Genomic DNA, 19,652 nt, shown 5'->3' on the forward strand with positions numbered 1-19,652 from the left:
AAGAGAGATGCTTAACTGAGCCACCCAGGTGTCCCTGTTTCTTGAATTCTTGAATTATTTCTTGAATTCTTAAGATGGAGTTTTCTTTCTATACTATAGCGATTCTGCTTGCAGTGGTAATGAAGGCTAAGAATTCTGAACAGAAAGAACCTTCTCACCCTATGAAAAAGTAAAGCAGATTGTTACAGAGACAATCCAGCTTTCTATGGTAGGGGTTATCTTATGGAGAGATTCTGTTCTCTTCCACCAGTAAGTACTGTATGATAGCTTCTGTTGCATCAAACGGATTCCAGTTTTTTGCTGCTACCCAAGACACAAAAACTCTCCTGGTGGTGAAAAATAACTACAGTTGCCATCCGCTACTGAACATTTACCACATGCCAGCCATTCTTCCAAATGTTATACAGATTTTATCCCATTCAACTGACAAATAGAAAAGCAGCCCCTAACATCCAGGAACTGGCCTGACACTGACACTTAGGAATGGGCCTGGTGTTCACAGCTAGATCCTGGTGCTTTATGTTGGACATAATCACACAGAACACCAACATCAGACCAGGTCACAATGGTCTGAGACAAAACACATAATTTTGTTTCAGCAGAGCCAAAAACAAGGTCATTGTGCAATCACGAAAAAATCAAACATTCCCCTCTCTAGTTAATAAAAGTCACTGCTGCTTTAGGTTCACATTAGTCTGCAATCCTAGATATTTGTTAAGATACACAATCACAGGGGTGTCAGGCTGGCTCAGTAAAAAGAGCACACGACTCTTGATCATGAACGAGTTCGAACCTCATGTTGGGTATAGAGCCTCATGTTGGGTGGGTATTCTTATTAAAAAAGAATAAACTTAAAAAAATATATATACAATCACAGTTTTCCCTGCTTACTGATATCACCAGTCCTGAGCAAACCCCACTTCCACAAATCCTTCCTAAAGTCACCTAACACAAGCCAAATCCTCTAAGCCCTTTCTAACACCCTCTTACTGAGAAGTCCTAAGAACCCCAAGGTATGTGATCTCCTATGCTGCAACTGAGCAACAAACTCAACCTGCTAATTATGGTTGTGCTTCTGGTAGTCTCTGGCAACTGGGCACTGGCAGAAATGGAGGACCTGTGAAGATTCAACTGAAGTTCTTGCTGTCTTGCACTGGGCACCTTGTTAACAGAGTGTACATCTAAAATCCTTTTTGAGGTGCAACCTGCCCTTGGCTGGGAGGTAAGTTCATTATGAATTGAGCTCAAATATTTCACACTAAAGTCCTTCAGTGGTGGGTTCATTTCCCAGAAAACCTTTTGAGAATATTTTGGTTATCTAATCAAATCTGTCATTGTTTCTTGGTCAAACTGTTTGCTAGCCTTCCTGCTCCTATAATCTGTCTAGTGTGCTGACTCCTGTCTAAAAGAGGATGAGATTATAATGAGGATGGCGATTAGTCCATCTGAACTGGCCCTGGTGGCTGAGTTCAGAAGATCTCTGATTAGAAAAAACTTTTCAAAAATCTAAGAGGTATGACATAGATGAACCCTGAAAATATAGGGGCACCTGCCTGGATGGCTCAGTCTGACTTTGGCTCAGGTCATGCATGATCTAATGGTTCATGAGTTTGAGGCCCACATCGGGCTCTCTGCTGTCAGCAAGGAGCCTGTTTAGCATACTCTGTCCCCTCTCTCACTCATGCAGTCACTTTCAAAAATAAACATAAAAAAAGACAAAAAAAAACACAAAAAACCAAACCCAAAAATATTACAGAAAGTGACAGAAGCCAGTCAGAAAAGACCACATATTGCATGATCCCATTTACATGAAATATCTAGAATAGGCAAATCTACAGAAAGTGTATTTGCATTTGCCTAGGGCTAGGGTGAGACTAGGAGGGAGTCACGGCTAAGAGTTATATGGCTTAACAGGGTTTCTTTTTAGGGTGATGAAAATGTTATAAACTTGGGGGGGGGGTGCCTGGGTGACTCAGTCATTAAGCATCTGACTTCAGCTCAGGTCATGATCTCATGGTTCATGGGTTTGAGCCCTGCGTCTGGTTCTGAGCTGACAGCTTGGAGCCTGGAGCCTGCTTCAGATTCTCTCGTGCTCTCTCTCTCTCTGCCCCCCTTCTGCTTGTGCTCTCTCTCTCTCTCAAAAATAAAATAAAATGATAAAATAAAGTAAAATAAAATAAAAGGTTATAAACTTAGACTGTGGGGGGGGGTTATAAACAGTCTAAGGTTATAAACTTAGACTGTTGCACAACTTTGTGAATATACTAACAGCCACTGAAGTATACACTTTCATGGGTGAATTTTGTATGCAAGTTGTATTTCTTTTTCTCTTCTTTTGTTTTAAGTAGGCTTCACACCTAGCATGGAGCCTAATGCAGGGCTTGAACTCATGACCCTGAGATAGAGACCTGAGCTGAGATCAAGAGTTGGACACTTAGCTACTGTGTCACCCAGGTGCCCCTTTGTAAGTTTGTATTTCAGTGAAAAGAAAACTTTTTTCAATGAAGAGGTTTTAAAAAGGGAAAACCATATAAATACTTTTTCAATTTTGTCTTTGTTTCCCTGAACACTGCTCTGCTTACTTTCATATGCCCACAATCAGGTTTTGTCTGGTTCCTGATCAATGACAACTGTCCTTTAGCCAAGCCCTGAAATAAAAAGTTACACAAGCATTATTCTTATGGACCATCATAATTCTCAACGGGTTGTCTCAATCCAAAACTGCCATCTCTTCTAGGTCAAACATCTGCTTCCTTTATGTTTCTTCTCTGTAACACCAACGAGTACACTTATCTCTCAGCTGACACATTTCACCAATGACAATTTGGAGCTGCAAGTGGCCATTTTGGGGGGAGCTTCTGACATAAACAAGACTGTTCACTTGAGATGCATCAACACCATGGAACACTGGAGTGGGGATTTTAAAAGGCACTGCTGTGGATATTTCCAATGTGTGCCTTTGCTGTCACTGACACAACCCTGGTAAAACCTGGATACAGACCAGGGCACCTGGGTGGCTCAGTTGGTTAAGTGTCCGACTCTTGGTTTCAGCTCAGGTTATGATCTCATGGTCTGTGAGTTCGAGCCCTGCATCAGGCTGTGCTGACAGCACGGAGGCTGCTGGGGATCCTCTGTCTTTCTCTCTCTCTGCACCTCCTTTGCTTGCTCACTCACTCTCTCAAAATAAACATAAAAAAAAAAAAATACAGGATGTCCTGTTCCTTAAAAAAAAAAAAAAAAAAAAAAAGCATGGCTACAGACCAAACAATGAAGTACACTTTTAAATACCTCCAAATGAGCAATCAGTTTTTTCTGGTTATTGTTTATTTTTAGGGCAGACTGAGGCTTACAATGCTAAAGAGCTATGCTGTAACGGTGGGGAAAAATTACTAGATTTTGTATTCCTGAGTGGGAAATCCCAATTTATTCTCTAGTAACGGGACCACACATTCACTAGTATTATTACTGAAGAATTCCATAAATTTTATATCTTACTCATACTCTCCACTGTCCTTATCATCCACAAACTTCAAGAAAAATGAGGAGAACAAATATTAAGCAGTCAAAAAAAAAGAAATCTTGTCATTTGTGACAACATGGACCGACACAGCATTATGCTATGTGAAATCAGAGGAAGACAAATACTATATGATCTCACTTATATTTTTTAAAATGTTTTTATTGAGAGAGAGAGAGAGAGATAGAGAGAATGAGTAGGTAAAGAGTAGACAGGGAGAGAGAGAGTCCCAAGCAGGCTCTGCGCTGTCAGATCATGACCTGAGCTGTAATCAAGAGTTGGACAGTTAACTGACTGAGCCACCAGGCTCACTTATATGTGGAATTTAAACAAACTGAGCTCATAATTAACAGAGAAGAGAAAAGATGATGCTTGCCAGAAGCAGAGGGTTGGCAGGGTGGGAGAAATAGGTAAAGGTGGTCAAAAGGTATACATTTCCAGTATAAAATAATTAAGTCATGGGGAGGTAACGTACAGCATGGTGAGTATAGTTAATACTACATTGTGCATCTGAAAATTGCTTAAGAGAGGTCTTAAAAGTTATCATCACAAGAAAAAAAATTATGTAACTATGTGTGCTAATAGATGTTAACTAAACATACTGCAGTGATCACTTTGCAATACATGCAAATATCACATGATTATATAATGCTGTACATCACTTATACCTGAATATTAATAATAAAAGAAAATATCCCTGGTTTAAATTAAAAGTTTCAAGAGACCAAAAAAACGGGGCAAAGAACCCCACAAGTGGAATGCTAAAAAAATTGAATACCATGTTTACTGTTTTCTTACCTCAAAACAAAACAAAACAAAACAAGGGAGTAAATGGATTCTAAAACTATAATCATCAAAGCACTTAAAAACCCTCAGACTTCCACAGCCCTAAGTATGGTAATACTTGATAGCAGAAGAGCCTTGATAACAGTAAGATAAATCCTTTTTTGGACCCACAAGTTATCTCCTTAGGAGTTAATAACAGACTACCTTTTACAAGTGGGAATTTCAGTTTAAATCTTAGGTTCTAACCTTTTCCCAGCTGATATGAATGAATATACTTTAAGAGATTTGCAACTTTATCACAAACAAGTACGAGCTGCATTTTGAAAACATTCACCAAAGAAGCTTCTGAATGATTTAAAATCTGTGGAGTTTTGTTCTTCTGGAAAAGATGCCACCAGAGAAAATTTGTCACTGAGTATCACGTAGAAAGGAATTGATAAGGTATTAACAACTGATTTAGCAGTAAAATTTCAAGGTGTTGTTCAGTAGATTCACATTTCCTAACTTAGAATGACATACATCACATCCTTCAAACTACTATACATCCGTTCCTTCTGAGGGATTCTCCAGAAGATACAGACTTCAAAAATGAACAGCTTTTTCCAAGATTAATTTTCTGATTCTTCAGTAGTCTTTTCTATCTATCCCTTTATTACTAATCACCACCAGTCCTGTCTATTACAACTAATGTGATTTCTCATCTTTATCCTATTGTTTTTGACTCCCTAAGATCTCATTTTGTCACTTAAGGAAAAACAAAACTCATAGGTTTTTCCGGACCAGAGCTACTCTTTTTTTTAAGTTTATTTATTTATTTTTTTGGGAGAGAAAAAGATCACGGGTGAGGGAGGTCCAGAGAGTTGGGGGGGGGGGGAGGGAGGGCAGAGGATCTGAAGCAGGCTCTGCACTGACAGCAACCACAGAGCCCAGTGCGGGGCTTGAATTCACAAACCATGAGATCATGACCTAAGCCAAAGTCAGACGCTTAACCAACTGAGCCACCTAGGTGCCCCTTTAGCTACTATTTTAAATTTAACAGATCACTGAATCCATTATCCTCTGTCTGATCTGAAAAAATTTAATATTCCTTTAAATATGTCAGAAGGTAGCTTCTCTTTTAATGGCCCATTGTATCATATTATATCTCAGCTCTGAGCCTTGTGAAAAAAATGTTCCTTGATCTGACATCATCAAAATGCTTCTGCTGATGTCATTACAATCCCATCATCAAGGCCTATTCAATCAGAAACACACTAATACTGGGGCTATCCTGTTTCTGATAGTCAGAGCTTGTTCTCTTTGGAGACACTTCAGCCTAGTTTGCAGAAACTGTTTTAACTTTAGCCAAGGAATTTGTCCATTTTAAGGAACATAAAAATGACTCACTTCTGTCATAATGAATGAAACTTATATTAGCCCAAACTCCCCACCAGGGAGGGGCAGAGAGAGTGAGACACAGAATCCAAAGCAGGCTCCATCCACACTTTGAGCTGTCAGCACAGAGCCCAATGTGGGGCTCGAACTCATGAGCTGTGAGATCATGACCTGAGCTGACGCTGGACGCTTAACCGACTGAGCCACCCAGGAGCCCCAAGGAATTTGTTCATTTTAAGGGACATAAAACTGACTCACTTCTGTTGTAATGAATGATGTTTATGTTCCCCAAACTCCCACCACTAGGATACTACTTCTTATGTGAACATAGGGTTTACAGGTGCCTGCTGCACACTAATTTACCTTGTGTATTTGGGGTAACTGTTAGGGATTTTCAGATTTTAAAACTACCACATCAAACTGTTCAACTACGTTGAACTACGTTGAACTATGAACTATGTTCCTGGTGGTCTTTTGTTGGAAGGCACTGACACACTTAATAGACAGGTATTACTATCCTCACCTTATAGTTATGGAAACTCAGTGAGGTTAAAGGACTTGCTCAAAGTCACACATCTATTAAGTGGCAGAAACCAGTAACAGAATCTAGATCTGTCTGACTCCAAATTCTAATTTTTAATCACTAGTTATACGACTTCTCTATATGTTCAGTGTTGTAATTCTACCTGTAATTCTAGCTGCCCACTTCAAACTAATTATTTATTCACTACTGCTGAGAAAAATGTCACATTACCTCTCAATATTCTAACTGACCCCTGTAACAATCACTTTACTTTTAATGGCAGATTTTAAAATTTAGGAAAAACTGAATTCCTTTAACATAGCAAACTGTGGACTTTATAGTACTATTTATTTTGTCTTTGATACATAAAGATGATACTTCAAGACAAATAATTAAAAAGCCATATTATGAATTCTTTCTCACTTATATTTTTTCTTAAACTATACCAGATATTGATGACCACACCTTTTTGAGTACCAGGACCCAACCTAAATTTAGTAGTCTTTTTTCTCTTTTATTGCTGTATTTATTGATTCTCTAAACTGGGGATGTCCGATTTTACAACCCTATGCTGTGCAACTGGCAATAAAAGGAACTTAAAAGAACAAGTAAAATCCTATATGGATTAATTTCATGGATAACCAAATTATTACTTCAGAATTTTGTAATAATGGATGTATTAAATATTATATTCTCAGTCCCTAGGAAAGACAAACTACTTTTAGATATCTTCTTTAAATAAATTAGTAAGTAAAAGTAAATACTCTTATGAAGTATTCTTACAGAATATGGAAAAAAAAAAAGTACTATAAACATTTTTCCTTACTCCTGCCTACTTTATTTTTTTTTTTAATTTTTTTAACTCATTTATTATTTGATTTATATCCAAGTTAGTTAGCATACAGTGTGTAACAATGATTTCAGGAGTAGATTCCTTAATGCCCCTTAGCCATTTAGCCCATCCCCCCTCCCACAACCCCTCGAGCAACCCTCTGTTCTCCATATTTAAGAGTCTCTTCTGTTTTGTCCCCCTCCCTGTTTTTATATTCTTTTTGCTTCCCTTCCTTTATGTTCATCTGTTTAGTATCTTAAATTCCTCATATGAGTGAAGTCATATGATATTTGTCTTTCTCTAATTTCACTTAGCATAATACCCTCCAGTTCCATCCATGTAGATGCAAGATTTCACTCTTTTTGACTGCCGAGTATATATATATACACCACATCTTCTTTATCCATTCATCCACTGGTGGACATTTCTGCCCACATATTTTGACTGCCTACTATAGCAATTTAACTTTACTGTAAGGCTTCGTTTTATTGTATAGATTTGAAGTTAAGATAGGTTAATTGAGAGTGATTACTACATTTACTATGAAGGCAAGGAAAACAGCTTTTAGATTATTTGACTATATGATATTCAGATCATAGTTACTCACATGTCAGCTTCAAAATAGAGTCTACATCTTTGAGAGTATATATTGGAAGTAAATTATATAACTGATAGGTATATTCTACTGAAGTTCCTAACTTCTCTTAATCATGTTAGTAAGATAGAAAGGCAAAATCTGAACTGATTAGATATACTTGAGAGTGATAAAATCAGACTATTTCACATGCCTAGTTAGCAAGATATTAAGATTAATATTTGGTTTCTAAGTTCTCAGATAAACGATTAAAACAGTAATATTCAGGTACACCTGGGTGGTTCAGTTGGTTGAATGTCTAACTCTTGATTTTGGCCCAGGTCATGATCTCCTGATTCATGGGATCAATCCCCGTGTCAGGCTTTGTGCTGACAGCATGGAACCTGCTTGGGATTCTCTCTACTATCCCCCTCTGCCCCTCCCCTGCTAAGTAAATAAATATACTTAAAAACAGTAATATTCATTAAATAGTTAATTATTCAGAAAATGTTGAGGATTAAAGACTAGTAATTTAACAAAAACTCATGAACATATAGCTAACATCTCCTGCCATCAAATACATTACTGAATGTGTGTTCACTTGAACCCTTCAAAACTATCTTGACTCATGTCCATCAACAGATGAATGGATAAAGATGTAATGTGTGTATATGTGTGTACACATATACACACACAAAGCAATCAATACTGCTCAGCCATTAAAAAAGAATGAAATCCCACCATCTGGAATAACATGGATGGACCTAGAGGGTAAAATGCTAAGTGAAATAAGTCAGAGAGAGAAATACCATATGATTTCACTCATATGTGGAATTTAAGAAACAAAACAAAGAAAAAAAAAAAAAGAAAACCGAAAACACTCTTAAATATAGAGAACTGATGTTACCACGGGGAAGGTGGAGAGGTAGTTTGAGTGAAATAGGTAAAGGGAATTAAGAGTACACGTATCACCCGAGGCGCCTGGGTGGCTCAGTCAGTTGGGTGTCAGACTTCAGCTCAGGTCATGACCTCACCATTCTCGAGTCTGAGCCCCCCGTCGGGCTCTGTGCTGACAGCTCAGAGCCTGGAGTCTGTCTCAGATTCTGCGTCTTCCTCTCTCCCTCTGCCCCTTCCCTGCTTGTGCTCTCTCTCTCAAAAATAGAGTACACGTATCATGATGAGCATCATGTAATGTACGGATTGGTAAATCACTATATTGTACCCCTGAAACAATATAACACTATATGATAGTTATACTGGATTTAAAAAAGAAAAGAAAAATATGACTTGATCCAAATTCAGGAATATGATCTTTAATTGGTGCTGTGGGTAGAACTGTGTCTCCCTAAAAAAGATATATTCAAGTCCTAACCCCCGATACCTAGGAATGTGACCCTATTTGGAAATAGGGTCTTTGCAGATGTAATCAAATTAGACAAGGTCATCCTGAGTAGGGGGGCCCTGATACAAGAAATGGTGTCTTTGTAAGATAAGGGAGATTTGGTGCCAAAAACACAAGGAAGGCACATGAAGACAGGTATAACTCAGGGGGATGCAACTACAAGTTGAAGAACAGCAAGTACTAGTAACTGCCAGAAGTTGGAAAGAGGCAAAAAAATCCTCTACAGCCTTCAAAGGAGCACGGCCTTGCTGACACCTTGATTTCAGACTTCTGGCCTTCTGAACTACGAAAGAATAAACTTCTGTTGTTTAAAATAATCCAGTTGTGGTACACTTTGTTGTGGCAACACTGGGAAATTCATAGAGTGGGTCAAAATTCAAGAAATCAACAAAGTTAATACAGCATTCCTGGTTCTCCAATCTTTTGGAGAAATCCTCTTTATTATTTTTTATTGGCTTTTCTTTTCTCCCTGAAGATAGCTATTTCTTAAGGATCAGTCCTTTGGTTTTAGCTCTTATATATTTTTTTTCCTTGAGATTCATTCAGTCACTGCTAAAAGAAAAAGACTCAGGGGCGCTTGGGTGGCTCAGTTAGTTAAGTGTGACTTCAGCTAGGGTCATGATCTCGTGATTCATGGGTTTGAGCCCCACATCCAGCTCTGTGCTGACAGTTCGGAGCCTGGAGCCTGGAGCCTGCTTCGGATTCTGTGTCTCCCTCTCTCCCTGCCCCTCCCCTGCTCATACTCTGTATGTCTGTCTCTCTCAAAAATAAACATTAAAAACAAAAAGTTAAAAAAGAAAACAAAAACAAAAAACCGAAACTGGAAATCTTCAGTCTTGATTTCACCAATCTTCCTTTTTCAACTGCTTTGTAGCATAACATTACTTGGACCATCACCCAAGCATAATTAACCAAATTGACCTTGTTGGCTTATTCTTAAAACTAGGTTCCCACCTTCTTCCAATGATTTTCAAGTTATAGTAACTGAATTTCATAGACTCCTACCCATTACATAATTACCAATATTTTTTGTACCATTCACTAAGAAAAAGTAACTGTAAAAGATTAATTATAATAAGACATTTCTATTTAGATAATATGAAAAATTATGACAAAAATCAATGAACTTAAAATGTTATCACTATTTTTCTAGTCACCTAGAGGTCTCTAACCTTTCCCATTCCCTCAATCCCTATATTCAATATCATCAGGTAGTAATGATTCTCCCTTTATGAAGTCTCTCAATCTCTTAATATCCATTATCTTTATAGTTTTACTCTAAGCATCTTCATTCATACAAAAACAACTAGTGTAACTGGTTTCTGAGACCGTCTCTGTCTAGCCAACCTCCACTGCATACCAATACTAAATTAATTTTCCCAACTATCTGTAAATGTGTTATTTTTATTCCCTTTAAGGTAGACTCCTTATTACCACTAGGATAAAATTCAAACTTAAATGGCCTAGCTGTGACAGACACTGCTAGTTGCTCACAATATCCATTCTCCAATTTTGTTTGAGGCAGTTATATACCCAGTGAATATACATCTTCTCAAATTCCCTTATAGCTAGGGAAGACCACATGACATAATCTGGCAGAAGCTTTTTAGGGATTTCTGGGAACATCTGTGCTTTTCTGACACAAGCACTGCCCCTTACTAGAATATGAGGCTAAAGATGAAGCAAACATCATGTAACCATGAAGCAATAAATTTATCGATGAAACTGACCAACTAAGGATGGTGGATTATAAATATACAAGGGATACAAATATACAAGGAACCTAGGCCAATGATTACACTGTAAAGCCACCATACCAGTCCTGGACTTCCTACTTCTGAACACTTTATGTGATAAAAATAAAATCCTGTTTGGTCTAAGCCACTTTGAAGGGATCTGTTATCTGCAGTTGAATGCAATCCTAACTGAAACTTGTGTTTAGACTCTTCACAATATGCTCAACTGCTCATTTTGTCTTCTCTCATTATTTCCAATACTTGAAGGCTTCCATACTTTATTCACATTATTTTGCACTGAATTTGCCACTCACCAAACATGCAAAGGTCTTCCACACCTCTGTGCTTTTATTCATTTTCAAAGAAATGTCATTCCCTTTCCTGGGCAAACTTGTACTTACTAACTAAAATACATCTCGAATATATTAGTGTTAACTTGCTCTTTCTGTGGTGAAGCCTTAACACTTTGTTCATATCTCCAGCCTAGTGCTAGATTTACACATCTGCTTTCTCAATTAGACTATTAAATCCTCAGTTGCAGAGACTATGTCTTTTTTATCATGTATCCCCAACGTTTGGCACATGGTAAGTTTTCAGTAAATATTTTGAGAAAGAATAAAACACTAACTGGATCTTTAAAAACTGGTATATTTTGCATTGAAAATAATTCACAATTCATATGTAACATAATCTGCCTTTATCTCATCAGAAATCGTTTAACTATTCTCTCTCGTTCCCAATCCATAACTTATAAAAAAAAAGTACTAATAGCATCTAAAAAAATCCAGTTATCATGTTTTATTCTTTTTAATGTTTCCTACAGGATCCAGCACAAAACTTTGATCTAAAAGATACTTAAAAATGCTCATATTGACTTGAAAAACACAGAAAAACATCATGAAACACACAGAAGACATTATACCTATAGAGGAAGACTGTGGACTAATCAGAAGGTCTTCTTGGACTTGTTCGCTTCCCGGCACTGTCTGCTGATCACTCAGTGAACTCTGAGATGCACTGACAGGCTGAGACACTTCCTCATGGACTTCCTCATCACTTAACCTTTCTACTTTGACCCGGACATCTTCTTCGGTACCCAGTGGCAAGGCAGTTTTTGTGCTCTCACAAGTCACATAATCAGCCATTCTTCTACCTGTCTCAGATGGGCCGGGTAATTCTAAAGTCCGGGTATTTTCTACCTGTTTAGACTTATCAGGCTGAATCCTTCGATCAATTCCAAAAGGAAAAGTCCAGGGAAAAGCTAAAGAAGAGTCAACTGGTTGATTTCTATTTTCTGAGTAGGAAGCTGAAGAATTCAATACCTGGGGAGAACTTGTCTGCGTGCTACACTTCACAGGACTTTCAGGAGACATAACAATGTAGCTTTTGCGCTTTCTCCGGGATTCTCGGCAGACAGGAATGGTTCTTTCTACCACACTGCACTCTGAAGACACAGGAGAAATACTTCCATCTCGGGAAGTAAAATTGCAGTTTGAGTTATTTTCTTGTCCAGCATCTAGACCCTTTTCTGATTGGCTGTTGGGTGTATTCCATAAAATGCTTGATTTCATGAACTCTGAGCAGGTGCTAGCAACACTGAACATTTGCATATAGCTGGCTGCAGCTAGAACATCAATGATATTTTCTGTGTTAATTGACAGAGTGGCTGTGTACGCATATTCTAAAAGGGGTATAAAGCCAGTTACTGTAACATGATGCAAATCCAACACATTCTTGTTCTCATCCTCTGCTTGGCCTACAAGTTTGGTGCGAAAGAAATCACTGCAAGCTGCTAGTACCACCTTATGTGCCCGGAAGATTTTGTCCTGGACACGAATAGTGATATCACAAAAATGTCCATCATTTCGCAGCATATTTAGCTTTCCAAGCATTTCCTGGCTGTGGGAAGAGGAGCTATGAGTAAATGTTTTCACACCCATCTTTTCCTTCCTCTTCTACAGATGCTCTTCAAGGATGCAAATGAATCAGAAATGTCCTAAAAAATATATAAAATAAGCATTAATTGATAGTTTAGTGGTTGAAATAGAAGGTGGCTTACTTTATTTTCATGTAGCCACTGTGTTAAATAAAAAAGCTGAAGGATGGTAGTGAGAAAGTTCAAGGTAGAGAATATATTATTTTCTCTAACATTCCCCCAAACTCTCCTATCAGTGGAGTCTGTGAGCTAATGTTTAAAGGAGCTGGATAGTTTTAAATAATAATAGTTTGTATATAAGACAATTAAAGAGTGCTCTCTATATGTCAGACACTGTTCTAAATGCTTCACATTTGATAATTTAGTTGACTGTCATCTCTCTGTCAAGAAGTACATCATTACCCCTGTTTAACAGAAAAAGGTTAACTATCTTGCTAAAGTCAGAAAGTTATTAAGTGGCAGAGCCAGGATTCAAATCCAGACAGGCTGGTTCCACAGCTTACCCTCTTAACATCAATGCTATATATATATTGCCTCTCTTAGGCGATGAAGTGAATAAATATAGGTGGTTAAGACTTCAAGTTTTAGAATGTGATAGGTCTGGATTCTTTCCTCAACAATTCCTCCATGGTTATTACAGGATTAAATGAAACAATATATACTGTGGTTAGCACAGCATTTGGCACTTTGTGAATGCTCAACAAATGAAACCAGTTATGATTGTTGTATTATTTATATTACTAATACATTAATAATTTATTTATATTACCAATACAATGAAACAACCTTTCTGGAAGTAAATTTATTTTAAAAAATGGTTAGAAATCAATCAGTTGATTGGATTTTCCCTTAAAAAAAGAAGTTAGTTTTGCCTTGACAAGATTTCACATTTATTTACTAAAAATACAAAAAACTGATACTCTCAAATAGTTTTAAATTAGCACATCTAATAACGCTTCAGTTTTTACAGCACTTTCTCCCTAACCTCTTTTTACACCCTCTATGTGAAGTCAGGAAGGCTTATATTATCCCCTTAGTAAAGATAAGAAAGCTAATGCTCAGAAAAGTTATGTGACCAATGAATGACAACCAAAGCGATGATCTGGATCCTCTGACTCTTAGATCACAGTACTTTTCCAGTGTAAAAAAATATCAACAATGTACATCAGTCATTTTATCTGTGATAAATAACTTTTTTTTTTTTTACTGTTAGTACTAAATAAATGCAAAACAAAGCCAATTTGGAGAAATACTTATTGTAAGTTGTCTCTAGATAAAAGAAGATTTCAAATGCTTCAAAAATATGACCATCAATTTTAAAAGATGCTAGAGATGATGAATCTTTAATGGACCTGGAAAAATGTTTGCTTCTGAGTATTACATGAATGCACAATTACTGACATAGAGTGAACACTCAATAGTAGTTATTATTATATATTTAGTGAAAAACGTGATGAAAGAGTATTTGTATCTATGCCACACACACAACGCAAGAGAACATGAGGTCTTAACCTGAGATTCATGAGTTCCCTAAAGGAACTGTATACAGATCCTTCTGAAACTGTATACAGAATAAAGTATCATATTCAAATGGAATGTTCATCATCTTCAAAGGAATCATTGGTAGGAGTATGGATATTTATTCCCTCTGGTTTTATTTTTTTTTTTGCACATTAAAAAATTTTTTCTTAAAAAAAAACCAAAAAACAAAACTCCAGCATACTGCTACAAAACCAGGGTTTCAGGTACTCTTGGTTAAAACTACGAAGTCATACAGAGTAGGTCTACTTTTTCCTTCCCCTTGAAAAAGCCTTCAAAAATGAAGATGGCAATCACATTCCATTCTTTCCTATGATTTCTCTTCTTCAAAGATCCCTAGTCCCTTTAAATGCTCCTTAAAATTTGCTTGCTCTCCTTGCTGTCAACAATCTTCACTTTTTAATGTTCCTTTAAGACTGGTTCCCAAGGGGGTGCCTGGGTGGCTCAGTCGGTTGAGCGTCCAACTCTTGATTTCAGCTCAAGTCATAACCCCAGGGTCACGGGATCAAGCCCTGCGTTGGGCTCTGTGCTGGGCATGAAGTCCGCTTAAGATTTTCTCTCCCTCTGTCCCTCCCCAGCTCTCTCTCTCTCAGGAAAAAAAAAAAAGTGGTTTTCAGAACTGTACACAATATGGCAGGTATGGTAGGATTATAACTGAGCATAACTTTACTATTTTTACCTCCTTGTTTTGGGCACAAGTATTAGTAAGACTGAATCAGGATTCTAATAGTCAAATTATAACCAATTTTATTCACATTATTGAAACCTTAATAGTGGATTCAAGAGATGTGAGACACTTTATTACATGAAGGGAGGTACACAAGTACAAATAAAACACTGTCTTTGACCTCAATAAGCTAACAGGCCTCATGAAAAAGACATGTTCCTAACCAAGGTACAAAAGGTGTGCAGCATACACCAGTGAAAGCAACAAATGAAATAATTCTGAATGTACAAGGTAGAAGAGGCATCACTGAGGATAGGGCCTAATGAAAGTAGAATTCTTCCAGGTGATAAAGCATTTGAAAGGAGTTCCAGGCTATCATGGGATCACACAGTGATCTCAATGACTGCCCACCATCATGATGTGCCTCCCTGTGCAATCTATGCATTGTATTGGAAAACGTTAATGGGCACCGTATGACATTCTAAATGTGAGCATGCACCTGACACTAATATAACACTGTATGTCAACTATACTGGAATTAAAATAAAAAGTTTTAAAAAAATGTGAGCATGCAGAAGGCAATGTCAGTTCAAACATCAAACAATCCCATAAACATCCCTTTGAATGTTCTATGCAGATAAATGTGTATGTGAAGGAGAAAAAAGAAAAGAAAAAACCTAAAGCTTTCCAGTTGAATAAATATAAGGCCACTGAATACTCTAACATGGGAAGACAAAAGGTTCAATCTGAGACTCTTTCTTGTCTGATAACAGAAAGGATAAAAGTCATAAAGCCCTTTGTCAAGATAGCCAGGCAAGGCCACTGAAGTAATTATCTGACCATTATCAAAGATGAGCTCAAATACAAATCTACTTTATACACCATTCCCAAAGTCAAATAACCACGACACACTAAGCAGCTAAAACTGGTCTAAGCAAACCACTGTTTAATGTTTAACATACTTGCTGATTTCTCTCATAGGAATGAAATGGAGAGAAAGAAAATGGGAAGACTATATATAAAGTTTTTCTTTGATTTGCTGAACTATAGTAAACTGCCTTCTTTAAAAGCCTGGCTATAAAGAGTGCTTGGTTTGATTGGGATCATGTGGTTCAGGGAGGAAAGCACATGCCTTCAGAGCAAGTGACATAGTCTTAATCCAGGGACTATCTGCATGAACAAAGATGTCGAAGGCAGAGAATTAAATGGCATTTGGAGAGCATGTGCACGGGGGTCTTAAAATGAAACCATTTCAATCTTGGTTTGGGTAGAGGCCTCAGATACTGCTGGCCAAAGTGAGATGCAAGTCCACCTATGCAATAAGGTAGTAGAAAACAGTCTTTCAACTTTGAGTTATATTCACCTACAATGTTCAAAGAGTTAAATGTTACAAAAGGATTTTTGCAGACAGTCATCAGTGTGCTTTGAGTTCCAAACCCCATCCTACTCCCTCCTACTCTTCTGCAAGGCAAATGGGTTGAGACATGTTTGCTCTTTGTCTTCGGTCTATGGAAAATGTATGTCACACTTGAAAAAAATCTAAAGGGTAGAAGTCTGATTTAAAGTCTGGCCAAGACTAGGAAGTATGCTTATCATCACCCAACAGTATATAAAAGCAATACAGTAGAGTGGTTGAGAAGGGACTATGGAGCCAGAGTGCTGGGTTTGCATCCTGGCACTGCCTTTATGTTCAGTAGGCTGGTGACCTTAGGCAAGTCACTAATCTGTGCTTTTAACTTCTTCAACAGTAAAAAAAGGATAACAGAATCCACCTCAGAGATTTCTGAGGATTAACTGGTCTAATATATGTACAGTCCCTAGCAGAAAATAAATGTTGTATTAAATATTAGTTGCTGCTGCTGCTTTTACTACTATTAAAGATCTTTTATTCTTACTCAACCCTTGCCTCTCTCAACCTGAAGAGGCCAGAAACCAGTTAGCAAATGAAAAGGAATAAAAGGACAAAGAGGAGAAAAACCGAAAGAAAAAGGAAGCCAAACAAACCTCACATTTCACTATAGGCCTATGGTACAACTGAGGTGGGAAAGGAGGGAATCCTTTAACTCGAGTTAAGTTTATTCGTTCTTGAAAATAGTCAATTCCTGAAAGTAACCAGAAAAGACTTGCCCTTCAAGGAGCCGAAGGAAGAACTTAACACCACAGAATACACTTAAATGGACAATGGAAGACAAAAATAAAATGGATTATGAGTAGCTTCCACAAGTTATGCTTGTTCAATGTAATGGTTACACATGTAAACTACAAAGCCTGATATAGCTAGCTGTATGGGAAGAGAGGAAGATGAAGATTAGACTGGGAAATGCCTTGTATACCATGCATTTATGATATGCATCTCCCAATACATGTCTGTGGAAACTGAGTCTCACGATAAATTCTATAATAAAAAAATGACATGGACTAACATATTTTGGAGATACTGCAATATCATATATTGTGACAAAACTTATGATAAAACGACACTGTTTGAAAAAGTCATCCATAATATGGATACTTTGGAAGCCAGAGAGTATAACCTGAAATTTTTATCAATTACGTAATTCTTTTAAAGAAACTTCTCATTTTCCCGTGTGTATATGTATATGAATATGTATGTAGTTATAGATTAAGAGCTCATTCAAAATTCTTGAATAAAATATTACTTAATTCCAATTTATACTAATGTAGAATTCATGCAGCACTTAAAAGTAATAAAATGTATTTGTGTAATAGTTTGCAATTTGAACTAGTAATTCAGAAATAGTTTCCTTCCTGCCCACCCCTCCCTTTTATTCCAAATCCCTGATGAATAGCATACATGCTTATGAAAGCAGTAAGCAGTAGTTGCTAAATCCTATGTGGTCATTTTGCAGTTGGGTTGAAATGTTTTTGACAAATAAGGTATATAGCCTAGTTGTAGAAAAAAAAAAGGTTTAAGTTAGACAAATCTTAGGTTTTGAATGCTGACTCTTCCAATTGTAAGTAAGGAATTAAATCTCAGTCAAGTTACTTCATCTCTCTATTCTTGTTTGCTCATATGTAAAAGGAATAATGGAAATCACACTTCCAAGACAGTCAAGAGGATTAAATTAGCACAATTCCTGGTATTAAGTAAGCATCCAATACATGTTAGTTACTATTATTACCTCCAGAAAAAGTCAGAATAGAAGTGAAATGGAGATCAAATTTCATGTCTACTCTATTTATGACACAGATCATATCTTGAATTATGTTTATTTTGATTTAGAGATTGGCTGATAAAAATTATCAGCGGATTTGAGATTAAAACGGAGTAGCTCTTAGCATATAAAGTGAGATGGCTGCCTAAAATGATAAAAGAAAAAGTGATGAAGACTGCTGATCTTGAAACTAATTTGGGAAGATGGGAAAACTTAATATTTAATAAGAATTTGCATGTTTAAATAGTGACACATTTAAAACCGGACACTACCTCTCTCAACGATACTAACAAGGTTTTCATTATGTGAAAACTGAGCTGAGATAATTTCATTTCATTCCTATATCCTAATTAAAACCAATCAAAGAAAGAAGGTTACAGAAAGGGACACTGATTTTAAGATGCCTCTAAGAAAAGGAATATCCAGCTAGAAATATATGAAGTTGTCTATACCAGGTGACTATCTACTCTGTAGCAGATGTTAACAGTAGGAGCTTTAAACATGTTATCACATATGACGTAAAATGATAATCCGATTTTACAGAGGAAATTGAGACTTGGGATATTGCTTTGCTCAAGGCACTTATGTTTGTTTATGCCACTGCTAAGGACCTAATGAGATCTTATTCAATAGGTATGAGTAGCCATTTGGGAGTAGTATAGTTATATCTACATTTTTTTTTTGGTTATTCTGATGGCAATTCAGAGGATAGATTTGAGGGTAGCTATCGTTAACAGTATGAGTATATGATAAAATAAAGCACCGAGGATAGAGAAAATACATCTAAGAAATATTTGGGAGGCAAAACAACCTAGGCATGATTTCCTATCAGGGATCAGGTAGGGGAGTAGCTAGGAGAGAAGAATCTGACTCTAGGTCTACGACATGGGGGTGACTGAGCGGATGGTGTTTTCACCAAACAAGATAGAGAATGAAAGAAGAATGGTTTTGGTAGGGATTAATGATGAACAGAAAGAATATTTTGGTTTTAGACATACTAAATTTGAAAAACTTTTGAGAGGAATATTTGTATAAATTTATATATGAAATTGCCCATTCTGATCTGGAGTTCAGGGAAGAGGTTAGGGCTGGACCTATGTAAGTCACTGATGAATCTCATTCTATTGATTTTGTTAGAACTAAAGACATCTAAAGAACATGTAGGAAAGAATGTGAAGGCAAGCTGTGAGAAGCTTGGGGCAGGCAGAACAAAAGGATTTAGTGAAAACACTTTATGGTATCTAATTTATTTTTTGATCCTGTCTAGTATCTAGCATAATATACACAGAAGTGTCTTTGAAATATGTGAATGGATAGATTTTATTTCTATCTGGTCTGGCTATATAAAGTACTGTATCTATATGTATTTATTATCAAGGGTCGAAGGTAAATAAAAAGTTGCAATTAGAATTTATAAAATCTTAAATTTGAATTAAAAGTATCAGTATAAACTCATAATGAATACCTCTAGCACCTAGACTGGCTTCCAAATTCCATTTCCCACTAAAAAGAATCATGGCTCTTTAGAGAAATGGCTGATTGCAGTTCTGGGCCAGTAAATGTCTACCTGGAACATCTTAACAGACAGCA

At 36.9% G+C, this 19,652-nt stretch overlaps 1 protein-coding gene across 2 annotated transcripts in view; it reads right to left on the reverse strand.

The window, feature by feature from the left end:
• ZBTB44 (zinc finger and BTB domain containing 44) overlaps positions 1-19,652 on the reverse strand; it is a 65,013-nt gene that overhangs the window by 13,773 nt on the left and 31,588 nt on the right. For both annotated transcript variants that reach the window (XM_042957407.1, XM_042957408.1), the window contains exon 2: positions 11,667-12,740. In XM_042957407.1, the coding sequence (XP_042813341.1) occupies positions 11,667-12,684 (1,018 nt within the window). In that variant the 5' untranslated portion in view covers positions 12,685-12,740. The remainder of the gene's footprint in view (positions 1-11,666; positions 12,741-19,652) is intronic.

Source organism: Panthera tigris, chromosome D1 (assembly GCF_018350195.1).
Source record: "Panthera tigris isolate Pti1 chromosome D1, P.tigris_Pti1_mat1.1, whole genome shotgun sequence".
In the NCBI taxonomy this organism is placed as follows: domain Eukaryota; kingdom Metazoa; phylum Chordata; class Mammalia; order Carnivora; family Felidae; genus Panthera; species Panthera tigris.